Consider the following 17,310-nt stretch of genomic DNA (forward strand, 5'->3'; position numbering starts at 1 on the left):
AAATGTTATTTCAAGTATTACAATTGAACAATTAAAAACAAAATTATAAACGTTATACAGTTGTCATTGTCTTTTTATTGTTTACTGAGACAGAATACAGTAAAAATACAGTAATTTACAATTTGTACAGCTTTATAGTAAATAGAAACAGTGGACAATGAATTACAGGAAATTTTACAGCGTAAAGTTATATATTTTGATTGTATTAAAATATATTTCTAGAGAAAAGACCTTAAAATTATTGTATTTTTTACAGCAAAAAAATACTATACTGTAAATATGTTTACAGCAAGTTAAATGGTACTGTAAATACTGTATTAATACAGTATTTTTACTTTAAGTTCAATTTACAGTAAGTTACTGGCAACCTGCTGCCAGTAAGTTACTGTAATTTCTACAGGAAGTTTTTTACAGTGTACCACTTTTTGAAAGGGTCGATATTGTCCCGACCACGTTTTGAAACCTCTCGCGGCACAGATATGTAATACAAAAGAAACAGCTCTAGTTGATTATCAGTTTGAGTTAATAATAGGCAATCTGGCGCTAGAATGTGTGTTTTAGAAATCATGTTGAGTGCTCGTTGTCGCTGCTATCAGAGGCGCTACAGTGTTCTCTTAGCGCTCGTGCACACATGAGCAGTGTTCAATCTTCACTTCGCTTCAATCTATCGCTCTGTTGCAGAGACTCTCTATTTGTTAGGTTGAAATCACAAAACAAAATAGCTACACATAAACGTATCCCTGCTCTTGATATACAATCACTGATGAACATCTTTGGTTTTAATGAGAAAAAAAAATCATTCATGATTGGGTTAGAACCCAGAACCTCTTGCATGCTAAATGAAAATGTTGCCACGAGTCTATCAGGACAACCTTATAAGAATTGCGGATCCTCGTATTTATTAACTAATGTACATACTCTCGGGACTAATGGCATATTGTATTATAGCAGATGTAAGGAAAAAACTATCATATTAATTTACGCCACTGCAAACAGCATCCCCAGCTTCACTTATTACTAACCAGATTGACTTGATTTATGTTAGACATCAACAAAGGTTGTTATTGAGAATTAGCAAAGGTTTTAACTCTGTTTCATTTGAAGTCACCATAATGGTGAATAGTTGTTCCATTAGTTGGGCTCTTCACTCTTAATATTCATTTGTCATATCTGACTGCTGTGACAGTGTGTTTGTTAAACACATTTGCAGTAGTAATGAAAGCTAAACAAAATAATTTCAGGTGATGATGGCTGTCTATTGATTGCTTTGTGGGCATCATGAACTGGACTGTCATTTGAATCTAACAACTGTGTTGTGCTATTGATTCATCTACATTATAAACTCTGCGCAGCAGGGGTGTCTGAAAAATACTGTAAAATAATGGAAAATAAATGTCTTATTAAATGTTTTAAAATAACAGTTATTTTACATTATTTTCTGGCGCTCCTGCTGCCAGAAAAGTACCGTCTTTTTCACAGGATCTTTTTTACAGTTTATCTATGCTTTTTTTCTGACAGTATTTTTCTGTTTTTAAAGGGACATTTTCTGGCGCCCCTGTGTACTGTAAATATGTTTACAGCAAGTTAAATGGTACTGTAAATATTAATACAGTATTTTTACTGTAAGTTCAATTTACAGTAAGTTACTGGCAACCTGCTGCCAGTAAGTTACTGTAATTTCTACAGGAAATTTTTTACAGTGTAGCCTTACGGCTGATTGGAGCTTTTACTGATACAGCCTGACAACATCTCATCTGACCGCAGTTCACTGTTGTTCAGCTGAAGCTACCTTTTCCGCGCTCGTTTGACTTGCGCCTGGCGCTGAGGCGAAGATGGAATGCGCGTCTGAAAAGTGTCCCGTTTGTTGTGGTCCTAAAGAGACATTCTTTATAAACTCATTTTACTTGGCGATGTTTTAAAAGCTATTTTTATTTTTTGTATTTTTTATGCTCTGTTAGTGGTTTGTGGAGTAGCATCACGTGGGGGGGATTAGACAAATGCTGAATTAGAGACGGTAAAAGTGAGTGGGTCCAATATATTGGTCTTAAAAAGTGGGTGGGTCTTGTCCCACCCACATACAATGGTTCCGACGCCCATGGATATTAATATAATATTTGCTTATTTTGTATTTTACAGGTCACGAACATGAAATGTGTGAGTCGAAACTAATTCACTGAATCATTGTTGCATGATCTGACGTCATTACTTTTTCCTTCAAATGATTATGGCAAACATTGTTATTAACCATGTATATATGCATGTATAGTGTATATAATTATAAAGAACCTTTTAGTGTTTACAAAAGGCTTTAGGAAAGACTACATAAACATTCACATAAGGAAAGGATCATCGGTCTTGTAATTTTCATTAAAAAAATTAAGGTGATAATTAAAAATAGTGTATATTTTATTAATAAAATTGTGGTTAAGTGTTGTATAGAAAATATTGAGAACATTTCAATAATAAAATCAAGAGATACATTTTCCTATTTTTTTTTAAGGAAACGTACACAGTTTTGAGGCTTGTTTTGAGGAACCGATTAAGCTGCTAAATTTAAGGAAAGAAGGCTACCTATTTATTTTAAGAGAATCTACTCAGTTATGCAGTTTTATTTAGACACCATTGTTAGTTCACAGCATGATTTGCATAAGGCTGGAAATGGAGAGTAAATATTGAAATGAAGTGTCATTTTATGTGTTTTTGAGTGAAGAGAAATATCTGTTAATGTTTAATGTTCAGTTATGTTTGACATTTAAAAGAGTTTCTGTTATGTTGAAGTTTTGACCATTGTGCAGAAGAGTAGAGCTTAAGGTTAGGATGTGAATAACTATGTGTACTAATACTGTGAAACATGTTGCTTTGTTCAATGATCAGTAAAAAGTTTGTTCCTACTTGTTCTGTGTTAAAAGGATACAGTCTTTTTAATTGTACATCATAACTTAGTCAAATATAAACAGGTTTTTCCATTCACTCTAAATCACATACTTTTGAGAGTCTTAAAATAAAAAAGCACATTTCACTAAAACTATTAAATTAATTGTGTTAAAGACTAAATAATTCAGGAGATTTTACATGATTTATAATAAGTAGATTCCATTAAAGAAATCTGACCTTAAAAACTACTCAAAAATATTACGAGTAATATCGTTACCATAACTTTTTTAAATAAACAGCACATAACATTTTTTTACAGTGTAAGAAAATACAACTGTCAGAGTTGTAAATATATGCAGTATATAGCTATATCATATGTTTCATAAAAGGATACACAATCAAAGTCACCTTAATTGAGTAATTCCTGGAATGTCAAATGTAAAGACACTTAATGTGAAGTGGACAGAAATAGGGGGAGAAATCTGTGTATAATTTAGGGTTAAATGTTCAAATCAGGCAGTTATAACACTATCTTATTTTCTTATTACAGGTCCTCTCTTGAAGGATGATGGTAAGTATTTAGAAAGTTGGTTTCCAATTAGTATTTTAAGTATTGACTCTATAAATTGAAACATGACAAGATACATTCCAAAATATCTGAAAACTACTTTCACACAAACCAAATAAACCATATATATCAAACAGACTTAAACAGATCTACACCAAAAGCTCCAGTGTAAAAGCCCTATACCACAAATAAAAGCATAGATATCTGTTTTGTGTGCAGAATAACACTGCAGTGTGTAGCAACTCATAATGTAACTGAACTGCAGTTTATAATATAATACATTTCTCATAATGTAAAAATTATTACATTATGAGCTCAAGATTTTATTATGTTTTGAGAAAATTATTACATTATTAACATTTTATTACAATAATAATGTAATACTTATTACATTATGTGCATTTGCTACACAGTGTTGTATGCATTTGTTCTCTGACTTTGCTTTATTCACTTAACAGATGAATCAGATGAATCATTCACAGATATAGCCGGACTGTCCACAGGCTCCAATGAGAAGCTGAGATTGATGATGCTTGGAGGTGATGATGCTCTTCTGAATAAAGCATGTGCCACAATCCTTGGGGAAAGACAGAACAGGGATGCTTTTAAATTTGGAGTATTGGAGCCCAGGAAGGCTCAAGTTCGTGGACGACAGGTTTCTGTATTAAAAACTCCATCCTATTGGCTGGAACACTTGAAATCATTCCTGTTTTTCATCAGGGGAGTTAAAGCTATCAGAAATGACATGAAGTTCTTTGAATCACAGTTGTTTCCTGGGCCTCATGCGTTTCTGTTCGTACACAGAGATGTGAAAGACTCTGGTAGAGATAATTATCTTTTGCGAGCTCTCAGTGACGTGTTCGGGAAGGAGGTCTTAGACTATTGTATGGTGTTATTTATAGATCAGGCTAAACACAATGATCCAACAAAGAACTCATGTGTGAAGATGTGTGGAGGCAGATACTACATTTTACACAACACTGACGACAGTGTTAATGAATTATTTAAAAAAAAATAGAGAAAATGACAGAGAGTAAAGACAGCAGTTTTTTCACAACACATCTGGAGTGTTACAGAAAAGCGAGAAATTATTTTCAGGAAGAGTATGAGGAAAAAGAAAATAAACTAAAAAAGAGTTGGATGATTCCAAAGTCAGAGAGAATGAGTTAAACAATGAGTTGAATGATTCAAACAAGAAAGTGAATCAGTTAAACAAAAAGTTGAATGTTTCAGAAGACAGAGAGAAAAAGTTAAGCAAAGAGATGAAAGATTCAAAAGAGAAAGTGAATCAGTTAAGCAAAAAGTTAAATGATTCAAAAGACAAACTGAATCAGATGAAGGAGGACTTTCGCACTTCCTCCCAAAGTAAGAAGCAACTGAATGAAGAGCTGATCATTTCCAAAGACAGAGAGAGACAATTAAACAAAGAGATGAATGATTTAAAAGACAGAGAGAATCAGTTGAGCAAAGAGTTGAATGATTCAATATACAAACTGAATCAAATGAGTGAGAAGATTTGCACTTCCATTCATCATGTGAAGCAACTGAATGAAGAGCTGATCATTTACAAAGACAGAGAGAGAGACATTTAAAAGAGATTAAAGAGAAACTTCAAAGAAAAGTGGAACAGCTCGAGAAGGAAAAACAAGAGCTGAAGAAATGATTCACAAACCAGTGGATCTCTTGGATCTAGAAACCTCTATTTGAAATATAAAATGCTGTTACTATTTTCATTTTACTATTTTCTATCTTTCTCTAAAAAGTATTCACTAAAATATATAAAATATTATTTTTCCAGACTACATAATCTCTGGATGGGATGTGATTGGTGTTACGTTCTAAATACTGTAGTAATTATTATTTAAATGTGCATGACAGGATAGCATGTACTTAACCCGATCAACAGAGTGGACGTGTCCCTGTTTTCTCCTTCCTTTTCCTCTGGTTTCTACTATTTTCCAATATATTCCAGTTTCTGAGGAGCAGCACTTTTCTGGATCTCTCTTCTCCTGACTCAGATGATAGCGACTGAATTGAATGAAAATCTAAAAACTGTTGTGTATGTCCTGAAATAATTTCTATAACGTGATGATAACAGACAGCTGTATTTCCTTAGCTTGTTGATAACAGGAATCACTGTATGGGACAGATGCTCTTTCTTTTGCACTTCTTTTTCTCCTGTGTATGAGCAGAGAGGGAGGTAAGACTGTGTTGTTCATTTCTATTTTCTTTTCTAGGTTAGAATTAGCATCTAAGTTAGTCTGGTTATGTTTTTTATTTTGAGCATGTTCCCATGAACATGCAATATAATTTTATATTTAAATAATTGCTGATCAAAGATTTGATTTAAGGTATAAAATTATAAACTAGGGGACTTTAAGGCCTCTCAGACAGGCCATCCAAGCCAGAACTTTTTTTCAGGGGTTGCCAGGTAATACCCAGTGATTTCTTTGGGGTGGCAATAGCCTAAATAAATAAATAAATAAAATAACAATAAAAAAAATCCTGCTTAAAAGCTAGAGAATATAATTAAATATTCATCTAACTGAGCGTGTAGCCTGCGTGGAATATCTTACAACGAATGTGGAATATTGGAACACACAAAACGAATTTCATGTAACTGCGCCCCAACAAACCTGTATCATCGTTCCTGTGTAATTTTGCGTGATATAAACTTTCTTCCATGGACAAGGAGATTAAAAACGGTAAAGCTCCTTGAGTAGCCATAGCGGATCAAACGGCAAATAGTTGTCAGTAAACAACGCAAAATAACAAAAGCTTTAAAAGTTAGGCTATTAAAAAAATGGAACAGCGTGTTAATTTATATTTTTTTTTACAGAGTACAAATGCAGACAACTGCGCATATATTTGTGCTATCACAGGATAGTGTATATTTGAATAATTTGCTTTGAGCAAGCGTGTAGCTATATAACCTATGTTCATTTTACGTTTTTTCCCCCATTCCATTGCGCTACATTTCCATTGTTTTTCTATGTAAACATGCGCTTAATGGACTTGTGTTCATCAATACCCCATCAATGTCGACCAGAAATCTGTGAGTAATCTTTGATGACCAACTGACCTTCGACCACATTGCAGAGACAGCTTGGTCATGCAGATTTGCACTACACAACATCAGGAAAATCAGGCCCTTTCTAACAGAACATGCAAAACAACTTCTCGTCCAGGCTCTGGTCATTTCTAGGCTTGATTACTGCAGTGCTCTGGCTAGACTGCCATCACGTCACCTCTTCATCTCTCTGCACTGGCTTGACCTCTTGCTGCTCGCATCAAGTTCAAGGCATTGACGCTTGCTTACAGATCCACTACAGGCTCAGCACCCTCCTACTTCCACTCACTCTTACGAGTCTACTACATCTCTAAGCCTGCGATCACTAAAGGAGAAGGCTTGTGGTAGGCAAGGCCACCATCACAGAGGCACAAAATCGCTCTCCAGAACATTTTTGTTCACTGTTCCTTGCTGCTGGAACGATCTCACTGCCTTCATCCGGAATGCAGAATCCCTGGCAATATTCAAAAGACAGCTGAAAACTCATCTCTTTCAAAAGCACTTAACCTCATCTTAAAAAATTCTTTCACTTCCTAAAAAATATTATGCTAGTCTAAGCAATGTCTGGAACTTTTTTGTGCACTTGTCTATTTGTCTCTTCCCGATTAATCACTTATTGTATTTCTCACTTGTAAGTCGCTTGGATAAAAGCGTCTGCAAAATGAATAAATGTAAATTAATAAATGTTAACCGTTGAGCTCGTCTTGGTCTGTGGTGTTTATTTGTTTATACTTGTAAAGCTGCTTCGCCAAAGTACACTTATATGGGTTTGGGCTTGTTATTTTTCATATTAAGAGGTGAAGTGACAACTTAGCTGGAGTGTGTACGTGGCCTTTGTGTCAGTTTCAGAGAGTCAACTGTTAATGCGGTCAAATTACTTGCGCAACAGAGGTGGCCAAGCTTCAGTCACTGGCATTGGCCACAAAGCGACAGCCCTGAACTATGTGATTTTTACGTACATGTCGTTTTAGTTGTTTCTATTTTTTTCTTCTTAAATTAAGAATAAATATTAGTAGGTCTAGTCTATATGAAAGTTAATTGTGTATCATGATTTATACGTGAAAACATTCATACGCAGATTTTCAGCAAATCTGTGTGCACGCACATGAGATCCCAGTTTTGTCTCTTAATCTTTCACTTTCGAAACAAGCCTTTTTGAGGAAGACTGTCTCAGACAGAAAATTAGGTTTCTTTTGAATTTTTCTAACAGTTGATATTTTGTTGCTTAATTATTTTTTTTTTTTTCATTTTCTGCAGTATGGGGAGGAGACGAAGACGCAGAGGCAGAGGTCGGTAACTCTATATACTCTCAATTTCTCAATCTTTCTTTGAGAATTTGAATACTGAAGATGAATTCATCGGCCTGTTTTTTGTAGATTACAAGGTCCCAGATAATTATAACTTGCGGACTAATCCGAGTATGTGCTATTAACAAAAACTGCTTGTTTTGTATTCAGCAGGTCGCAGAGATGAAGAGGACCTGAGTGAGTATAGGCTACATCTAACTTTTAAACAAATGAATCATTGTTGAATGAATTGACATACCATGACTTTACAGATTTACCCTTTAATGACAACAATATAGCGTTATCTTAACCATTATCACGTCCTCCCTTAGTCTTACTTGGGTAAAGTTGGTTTTATATTCGCACATTCGGACTTCTGATAAATTCAGACTTTCCAATAAATGTGCAATAAATTAATGTTTGCGAATTTTAAGCAGCGACATGATATTGACAACCAACGATTGTCAACTTACAACATTTTTCACAGTCGATCAAAATAGGCAAGTATTGTTTTAATGGCATATTTACTTGTGAATGTCCACTGAATGTCCAATGTAGTGTGATTAACAAGACTATTGAATACGGATGTCCGAATGTGCGAATATAAAACCAACTTTACCCAAGTCTTAGTCTTGGGGTAAATATAGGGAACGCCGAAAAACAAACACAGAATCACAATGCTAAACGTTGAGGTTTCAGTTCAAAGCGCCGTGTCGGGTTTTATTTTCTTATAAAAAGATGAAATGATTCATCATGTGACAAATTATGAAGGAATTCTGACACTCTGTCTAATATTTTCTTGCAGTTTCTCTTGTAGGAAAGCATGGTAAGTAGCCTAATTTGGCAGCCACAGTACATTTTGACAGAAACGAGTTTGTTTTCTGATTTTATAGGGACTTGGTAGTATTACAGTATTGTATTAAAGAGTTAGTTCACCCAAAATTGAAAATTCTGTCATTAATTACATCTTTGGGTCTGGTATTTTATTTTATTTTTGTTACATTTACAAGTGTTTTTTCCCCTTAGATTCACAGTCCTATACCAACATGACAGAGGACCAAGAACAAGATCAACCAGGTGCACATTCATTTAGTTTCTTTGAAGCTGACACACATTTCATTTACACTCAGTAAAATGGCACTGAATGTTAGAATTTGTACTACCTATACATTAATTAATCAGTGGTGTAGGAATTATTGTGTGTGGCACATTTTGAAACTTATGGCCATTAGTCTTTATACCCAATTTGCTAAAAATGTATGTAAATAGTCACTGTTTGGAAGCAAGTATACCAGTGTTGTGCAATATTCACATAACTGAAGAAGTTTTCGATTACTTCAGTTTTTTTTTTTAAATTGAGTCACAACACAGGTTTAATGCAATTTGTCTTACTCGTACTCTGCTTTGTTCACTTTTTAACAGATGAATCATTCACAGATGTAGTCGGATCGTCCACAGGCTCCAATGAGAAGCTGAGATTGATGTTGCTTGGAGGAAATGATGTTCTTCTGGATAAAGCATGTGCCACAATCCTTAGGAAAAGAAATAGAAAGACTCCATTTAAATTTGGAAAATTAGAGCCTAGGAATGCTAATGCTTGTGGACGACAGGTTTCTGTATTAAAAACTCCATTCACATGGCTAGACCAATTGAAATCATACCTGTTTTTCAGCAAGGGAGTCAAAGCTATCAGAGATGAAATGGAGTCATACGAGTCTATGTTGTTTCCTGGACCTCATGCGTTTCTGTTAGTACACAGAGATGTGAAATACTCTGGCAGAGATAATTATCTTTTACGAGCTCTCAGTGACGTGTTCGGGGAGGAGGTCTTGGATTATTGTATGGTGTTATTTATAGATCGGGCTAAACACAATGATCCAACAAAGAACTACTGTTTGAAGATGTGTGGAGGCAGATGCTACATTTTACACAACACTGACTACAGTGTTAATGAATTGTTTAAAAAAATAGAGTCAATGGCGGAGAGTAAAGACAGCAGTTTTTTCACAACACATCTGGAGTTTTTCAGAAAAGCTAGCAATTATTTTCAGGAAGAGTATGAGGAAAAGGAAAATAAACTAAGAAAAGAATTAAATGATTCTAAAGGCAGAGAGATTCAGTTAAGGGGCGACATAGAGAAACTTCAAAGACAAATGGAAGAGTTAAAAGAACAACTAGAAAATAATCTGACTGATGCAAGAGTTAAAGAAGATGGTCTGCATGAGAGAGAGAGAAACGTGCATAAGAGAGAAAAGCAACTGGATGAAAGACAGAAGGAGCTGGAGATCAGAGAGAGAGAAGTGAAACAGAGAGATGTGAGATCCAGAGAACATCATCAGACCACAGTGGATCCTCCTCCTGCTGGTGAGTATTTGTTATGTGTACAAATGTACAATCATTAATTACCTTTAGATTTACCAGGTTCACTGGGGTTATTACCAGGTTTATACTCAAAGGTGTCCTCTAACACTGTAACCTTTTGAATTTAACAACACTCAAGTTTAAATCACAAACATTTTCTCAGTGGACTGAATTCGCTACAGGAAATGCTAGAGAAAATCATTTGTTTTTCTACAGTGTCTGAGAACAAAGACAGACCTCTGAATGAACGTGAAGGAGAGCTGAAGAGCAGAAAAGATTCACAATCCACTGGATCACTTGGGATCCAGAATCCTGTGAAACGAAACAGCATCAATAAAAGCCGTCCTAACAGTAAGCAATATATATGAAATATGCATTCAATGGAAAGTATTCAATGGATTTTTTTCAAAAAGAAATTGCTAAATGCATTAACATTAAGATAATGGCACTAAACTTTTTTCTTAGTGTCCAGAAAATGTCATCAAACCACAGCAGATCCTCCTCCTGCCGGTGAGTATTATAACATCTTGTACCTCTATTGTCACTGGGACAGTCAATATTACCAATGTAATGAGTTAAGAACATGTTAAAAGTTTAGAGATTTATTTACTGAAACATTGTCCTGAAACACAGAATGTGAAGAAGAGCTGAAGAGCAGAGATGATTCACAAATCAGTGGATCTCCTGGGATCCAGAAACCTGTAAGACGAAACAGCAAGGAATTATGTCTACATTATAGTAAGAAATCTATTGAAATACATCCTAATGTGACTATACTTTTCCTCAAAAGATTCACTAACTGCTGTAACATTAATAAATGTGATAATATTGTCCCTAAAATTTTACACAGGCCATGCATTGTGATTTTCCCGAGGTGAGTTTAAGGATTTTCCTGGTTTGTATAGTTCACCCAAAAATAAATGTCTGTCATCTTTTACTCCAAAGCAAGTCTATATGACTATGTATTTTCACACTGCTCTTTTCCAGACTGGAAGTTCATTGTTGTGACCACATCTGTCAAGCTCTAAAAAAGGCAAAAACACCATGAAGCATCTTAACATAACTTGCGTACTATATTCCAGTCTTCCAGTGGCGGACTGAGACAGTAATTCAGGCCGGGGATTTGACTTCATCCCAGGCCACCTCAGCTGCTGCTGTCACCACCACCATGTCCACCGGACTGCTAATCTTGTAGGCTAACCCTGTTACTTGATGTAACAGGTAGACTACAAGACAAATTATAAATTTGGCCACTTCTCTTCATCTGGGAGGAAATTTATACAGATTACAAAACACAAAAATAGAAACTGACCAACAAGTGATCTATCTTAAAGTGAACCACTGGTGTTAAGACTTGTATGGCTTAATATAATGTAAATGATGTCTCTTACTGAAATATGTAGTAGAAAACCCATGAAAGATTTACATTATTTTAAAAAAATCCAGAATGTTTTATACATATTTTGGACAATGGGGGGCGCCATTTTGCTTAGGTGCACAGTGCATTTTACGTCAACGACGTCAAATGGTTGCACTCGTTGAGCTACTGACGCTGGTTGAGGTACTGACGTTGATTTTTACCGCAACACAACTCAGAATACAAAATTTTGATACGATGACACATTATATGGCAAAGTGAAATTTTTCTCCTATTCTAATCGCTAGGAAAGCGCTGAATACATACATTGCTTCTCTTATTGCCCTTCGACTGAAAATTACAACCAAAAGCTGCATAATGTACACAATATAATATGTGTATATTATATTCTGAGTTGTATTGCAGTAAAAATAGCAGCAGGGTAGCGTCAGTAGCTCACTGAGTGCAACCATTTGATGTCATTGACGTAAAATGCACTGTGCACCTAAACAAAATGGTGTCCCCGTTGTCCAAAATATGTATAAAACAATGTGGATTTTTTAAATAATGTAAATGCTTCATGAGTTTTCTACTACATATTTCAGTAAGAGACATGATTTACATTATATTAAAGGGTACATAACACACAGTTTCTGTCAATCTCATGTTAATCTTGAGTACCTATAGAGTAGTATAGCATCCTTCATATCTCTGAAGAGTCTTTAGTTTTATCATATTTATAAAAGACAGATACACTGTACCGAGCTCCTGGAGGCGTGCCGTGGACAAAGCTAAAGAGAGCGTGCGCAGCTTTTGCATAGCGAAAGTGATTGCAACTTTCAGACACGACTTTATCCTTATTTTGATAGTTAATTTAAGACAGTTTGTATGTTTATTTTAATGACAAATATTGATAGCGCATCAATGTAATGCATGAACACAAATCTCTCAGCTCCACTTAACGTTAGTTTCTTTGGGAAGCAAGGTTATCTTTCCCTCACAACCAAAAACACACTTCTTTGGTGACATTGTTGATTTCGTGGTCTAAAAACAAATCTTTCTCGAGCAAGTCCTGTGCAGCGCTGCGATGACTTCCGTAACCTGAATGAAGCACGTTGATGGGTGTGCTCTTGCTCTTGCTCTGGTTGATGTGTGCGCTTGCTCTTCCTGGAGAACTGCCCATACAAGGAATTCCGCCCTTTTTTCTGTAATATAGGGCCATACTCGAAAAAACATCTTTCCGAAACATGTACGAACTCTGAAGGAGTGTATTTGGCACAGAAATCGTTTTTTTAAACTTTGGCCATGTTCAGCATAAGAATCCAACTCTTTAACAGTGTAAATAAGTCATACTACATGAAATAGCATTATACCCCCCTTTAAGCCATACAAGTCTTAATACCCTTTAAAGGAAAATATCCCAGTGCTCCAGATGGCTAGTTGCCCTTGACTTGTACATTCCAATTTGGATAAATTGCATAAACTCTCATAATGCAAGATCTCAAATTAGTTTGTTAAAGTGACCCTTATTTCTTTCATATTTGATTGCTGGTGAACACGGGGTGTTAAAAGTGATCTCCTTCCACACTAAATTTCATTGCATTAGATTTAAAATATAAAACCAATTTGCACCAGCTTTTCTGAGGTACTTTTTACCTGCAACAGTGTGTGACATGATATATTTACACACTAATTTGTTGCCAACAGCCTCATATGGTGTTTGACATACCAAGAATGTTCTATTCATTTATTTCTTTTGCGTTTCTGTAAAGACGTCATATTTCGGTGGAATCATTAATTCAGAAATGCATCCTGGAATAAATAATTTTTGGAGGAGATGAAAAAGGGTGCCTGTGTTTTAACAGTGTTAGTGAACTGGTGTAAAAGAACAGGTCAACACTGTCTTTACATTATGGGTTAGGTGTCTATGTGTTACGTGCTGGTGTTGTAGTAGAGATGAGGCGTTCACAGAGATCCACAATTAATGGGTATTTATTAATAACAAAGGAGAAGACACAACCAAACACACGTAGTATAACAAGAGAGTGAGTCCATATATATAGGGAGTGCTGACGAGGAAGTCCAGGTGGAGATGATCAGTGATGATGGGGAGATGACGAGGGAAGTGAGTGCAGGTGTGGAGACAAGAGGATGATGGGAAACGGAGTTCTGGAGACACGGGATATGTGACACTATGATGTTATAATGTAAATAGCAAATAGATATTTGAATGGTTTAAAATCTCATATTTTCATGTATCGACCTTTGAACTAATCTGAATGTACAGTTGATTATAATATTGCAAAGTTTATACTCTGAATGTACAATTTTGAATAATAAAACAAGCCACACTCCATATAGTACTGAAAATAAAATATTTTTATATGTGTTGAAGAGTGTTTTATATTAATTGATAACTTTAACTATATGAACTTTAAAATAACACATACTGTTAAAGGAAATAATCCAATGATGTACCCAAGTTAATTATAATGTTGCAGTCAGGGTAGAGAGAGTGAATTAAATACTTTTGATAAATGCATCTACTAAATGATGACATTTTTAGAGTCTGTCCACCTCTGTCTACAACTTCTTGAGCAGTTTGAGCTACAGTATCTCGTCTGTCGGATCGGACCACATGGCCAGCCTTCGCTCCCCACGTGCATCAGTGAGCCTCGGCCACTCATGACCCTGTCGCCGGTTCTTCACTGTTCCTTCCTTGGAGCACTTTTGATAGATACTGACCACTGCAGACCGGGAACACCCCACAAGAGCTGCAGTTTTGGAGATGCTCTGACCCAGTCGTCTAGCCATCACAGTTTGGCCCTTGTCAAACTCGCTCAAATCCTTCCTTGCCCATTTTTCCTGCTTCTAACACATCAACTTTGAGGACAAAATGTTCACTTGCTGCCTAATATATCCACCCACTAACAGGTGCCGTGATGAAGAGATGATCAGTGTTATTCACTTCACCTCTCAGTGCTTATTATGCTATGCCTGATCGGTAATTGTGGGTCTTGAACTGTAAACTCTCAAGTGTCAGTTTTCTAAATATATGTAATTTTATGTCACTTATGCCCCACATGCATAAGTGGGATTAACATGGGGTTAAGTCTGATTATTGGAAATAATCACATTATTGGTGTACATGTAAAATAGCAGTATAATTTTAAGTAAAATATTTAAATAGTAAAATTGAAGTAAGATGTAAAGGAAGTAAAATATAGGAAAACCTCACAAACAAAAGACTGACAATAGTTTAGCTCTTTTCATGCTAAACTATACAAGTCAGGCCTTTTCTAATTATATTTGTTTGGTCATTTAGAGAAGTGCATTTGGGAGAAGTGAAAGCATAACAAATTTATTTTTCCTGGAATGTTTTATGATTCTATTCCCAATAATGTTCATAAAAATAATATTGACAGCTTGTACATGCTTGTTTTTCTTACATTTTGCTGTAATTAATTTATAAAACAAATGACACCATTTTGCATGTGTGTTTCAGTAGAGCACATCAAGTAACTATCAAGGATTTAAGCCTTTTTAGCTTCTAAAACATTCACTCTTGCTGAAATACACGAGAAAAAAACTCTGCGCACTGTCCTAATATTTAACCCGTACATTACAGGATTAAAAACAGGAGGGACTATAACTAACTCTAAAGCCAAAAAATGACGCAGACTCTCTGGAATGTCATTTGAACCATATCTGCTATACGTTATATCAAAAAGCAAAGCAAAAGTGAAATTTATCAGTGATAACATGTGTGGCAGACACGTTTGCCAGAATTTCCTTCTGTTTTCTAAAGATGTTTTACATGCAGAGATCAGCTTAACATAGGACACTATGACAATAACTGCACAGCTAATAAATAAAAGAGCAAAAATATATCCATAGATATTATTCACAAAAGATGATGTACAAGACAGTTTTACAACTGACCAGTTGTCACAATATAATTTATCGATGTGATATTTACAAAATGGCCTCAAGTATGATAACAGGATTGCTGTAGCTGAGACGCCGTTGGGAAGAATCCATGAAAACAGAATTAATTTCACACAGGTGAAGTTAGTTATTTTGGAATGATAATCTAAAGGTTTGCATATGGCTACATATCTATCATAAGACATCACTGTTAATATTGTAAACTCACTCAGTAAAGAGCTGTAAATAACAAAGATCTGCAGAGCACACATGAGAGAGGAGATCACATATGAATCCAACATTAAATCAGACAGAATTTTAGGGTAGAATCCTGTGGCTCCATAAACCCCATTTACACACAGATAAGACAAGAATATGTACATCGGTTCATGAAGTGCTTTTGTCATGATAATGATCATAACAAGACGTATATTAATTGACAATATAAGCAGATAAATGATAAAAAAACAAGTGAAGTATATATGTCTGTATGATTTAGATTCTTTGGGCACCATGAGAGTCAGTATCACAGGATAAGACATGTTATCCATCAGGTTGGATGTTGCTTCAAATCACACAAAACTATGATTTTCTGCAATAAAAAAAAATGCACATAAGACAATATTAATAAATATATGCTAAAATGGCTAAATTAATTCACAATGTACTCATTGGGCTTCAGTATCCATTGTTGGCTGTGGGAAATCAGACAAAATAAAAAAAAGGCAAACGATCAGATCAACAAATCTGGAGCTGTGTATCTGCATGTGAAGAGCTGAACATCTTAAAACATTTTTTTTTCCAGTTGGGAAATCATTTGAAGATGTCATAAAGCATCTTGGGATTAATTATGGTCCTTGCAAACTTTGCCATCCTTACTTTTAACTTGAAAAAAGACAACAAAGCCAAATAACATGTCAAATTTGGAATATGATTATCGAATATGATTTAGTTTGAATCATTTAGTTTCACTCATCGGCATATTAAGTGGTGAAGGAACTACACTCTTTACCCAAGTCCTGGGTTGAGCCTTTTGTGTCCTTTTTTTTGTGGCTGTGGTAGGGGTATTTTTCCAGTGTTTAGGTCGTTTTTGTGTTACTCAGATCCTGGGTCAGGCGTAACAACCCAGGCATAACAACCCAGTGTTTCGTGTTACCAGATCCTGGGTCAGACGTAACAACCCAGCGTTTGGGTAGCTTTTGTGTTACCAGATCCTGGGTCAGACGTAACAACCCAGTGTTTGGGTAGCTTTTGTGTTACCAGATCCGGGGTCAGGCGTAACAACCCAGTGTTTGGGTAGTTTTTGTGTTACCAGATCCTGGGTCAGATATAATAACCCAGTGTTTGGGTAGCTTTTGTGTTACCAGATCTTGGGTCAGACGTAACAACCCAATGTTTGGGTAGCTTTTGTGTTACCAGATCCTGGGTCAGACGTAACAACCCAGTGTTTGGGTAGCTTTTGTGTTACCAGATCCTGGGTCAGACATAACAACCCAGTGTTTGGGTAGCTTTTGTGTTACTCAGACCCTGGGTCAGACATAACAACCCAGCGTTTGGATAGCTTTTGTGTTACCCAGATCCTGGGTCAGACGTAACAACCCAGTGTTTGGGTATCTTTTGTGTTACCAGATCCGGGGTCAGGCGTAACAACCCAGTGTTTGGGTAGTTTTTGTGTTACCAGATCCTGGGTCAGACGTAACAACCCAGTGTTTGGGTAGCTTTTGTGTTACCAGATCTTGGGTCAGACGTAACAACCCAATGTTTGGGTAGCTTTTGTGTTACCAGATCCTGGGTCAGACGTAACAACCCAGTGTTTGGGTAGCTTTTGTGTTACCAGATCCTGGGTCAGACGTAACAACCCAGTGTT

At 35.8% G+C, this 17,310-nt stretch overlaps 2 protein-coding genes across 2 annotated transcripts in view; one reads left to right on the top strand and one right to left on the bottom strand.

Moving 5' to 3' along the window:
• LOC125279311 overlaps positions 1 to 11,033 on the top strand; it is a 17,476-nt gene extending 6,443 nt beyond the window's left edge. Inside the window, exons 2-11 of the mRNA XM_048208821.1 lie at positions 3,425 to 3,445; positions 3,901 to 4,263; positions 7,973 to 7,996; positions 8,616 to 8,624; positions 8,825 to 8,875; positions 9,221 to 10,162; positions 10,376 to 10,510; positions 10,625 to 10,669; positions 10,793 to 10,897; positions 11,010 to 11,033. Coding sequence (XP_048064778.1) covers positions 3,425 to 3,445; positions 3,901 to 4,263; positions 7,973 to 7,996; positions 8,616 to 8,624; positions 8,825 to 8,875; positions 9,221 to 10,162; positions 10,376 to 10,510; positions 10,625 to 10,669; positions 10,793 to 10,897; positions 11,010 to 11,023 — 1,709 coding nt within the window. The 3' untranslated portion in view covers positions 11,024 to 11,033. The remainder of the gene's footprint in view (positions 1 to 3,424; positions 3,446 to 3,900; positions 4,264 to 7,972; positions 7,997 to 8,615; positions 8,625 to 8,824; positions 8,876 to 9,220; positions 10,163 to 10,375; positions 10,511 to 10,624; positions 10,670 to 10,792; positions 10,898 to 11,009) is intronic.
• Positions 11,034 to 14,374: 3,341 nt separating this feature from the next.
• LOC125280201 (olfactory receptor 5M3-like) lies at positions 14,375 to 16,185 on the bottom strand. Its single transcript, XM_048210558.1, has one exon. The coding sequence runs from the start codon at positions 15,992 to 15,994 to the stop codon at positions 15,050 to 15,052; it is 945 nt and encodes a 314-aa protein (XP_048066515.1). The 5' UTR covers positions 15,995 to 16,185; the 3' UTR covers positions 14,375 to 15,049.
• Positions 16,186 to 17,310: the final 1,125 nt, after the last annotated feature.

This window comes from Megalobrama amblycephala, linkage group LG12, assembly GCF_018812025.1.
Source record: "Megalobrama amblycephala isolate DHTTF-2021 linkage group LG12, ASM1881202v1, whole genome shotgun sequence".
Lineage (NCBI taxonomy): Eukaryota > Metazoa > Chordata > Actinopteri > Cypriniformes > Xenocyprididae > Megalobrama > Megalobrama amblycephala.

Coding starts and splice junctions, on each gene's coding strand:
- LOC125280201 (XM_048210558.1), bottom strand. CDS start 15,994: ATGGATAACATGTCTTATCCTGTGATACTGACTCTCATGGTGCCCAAA.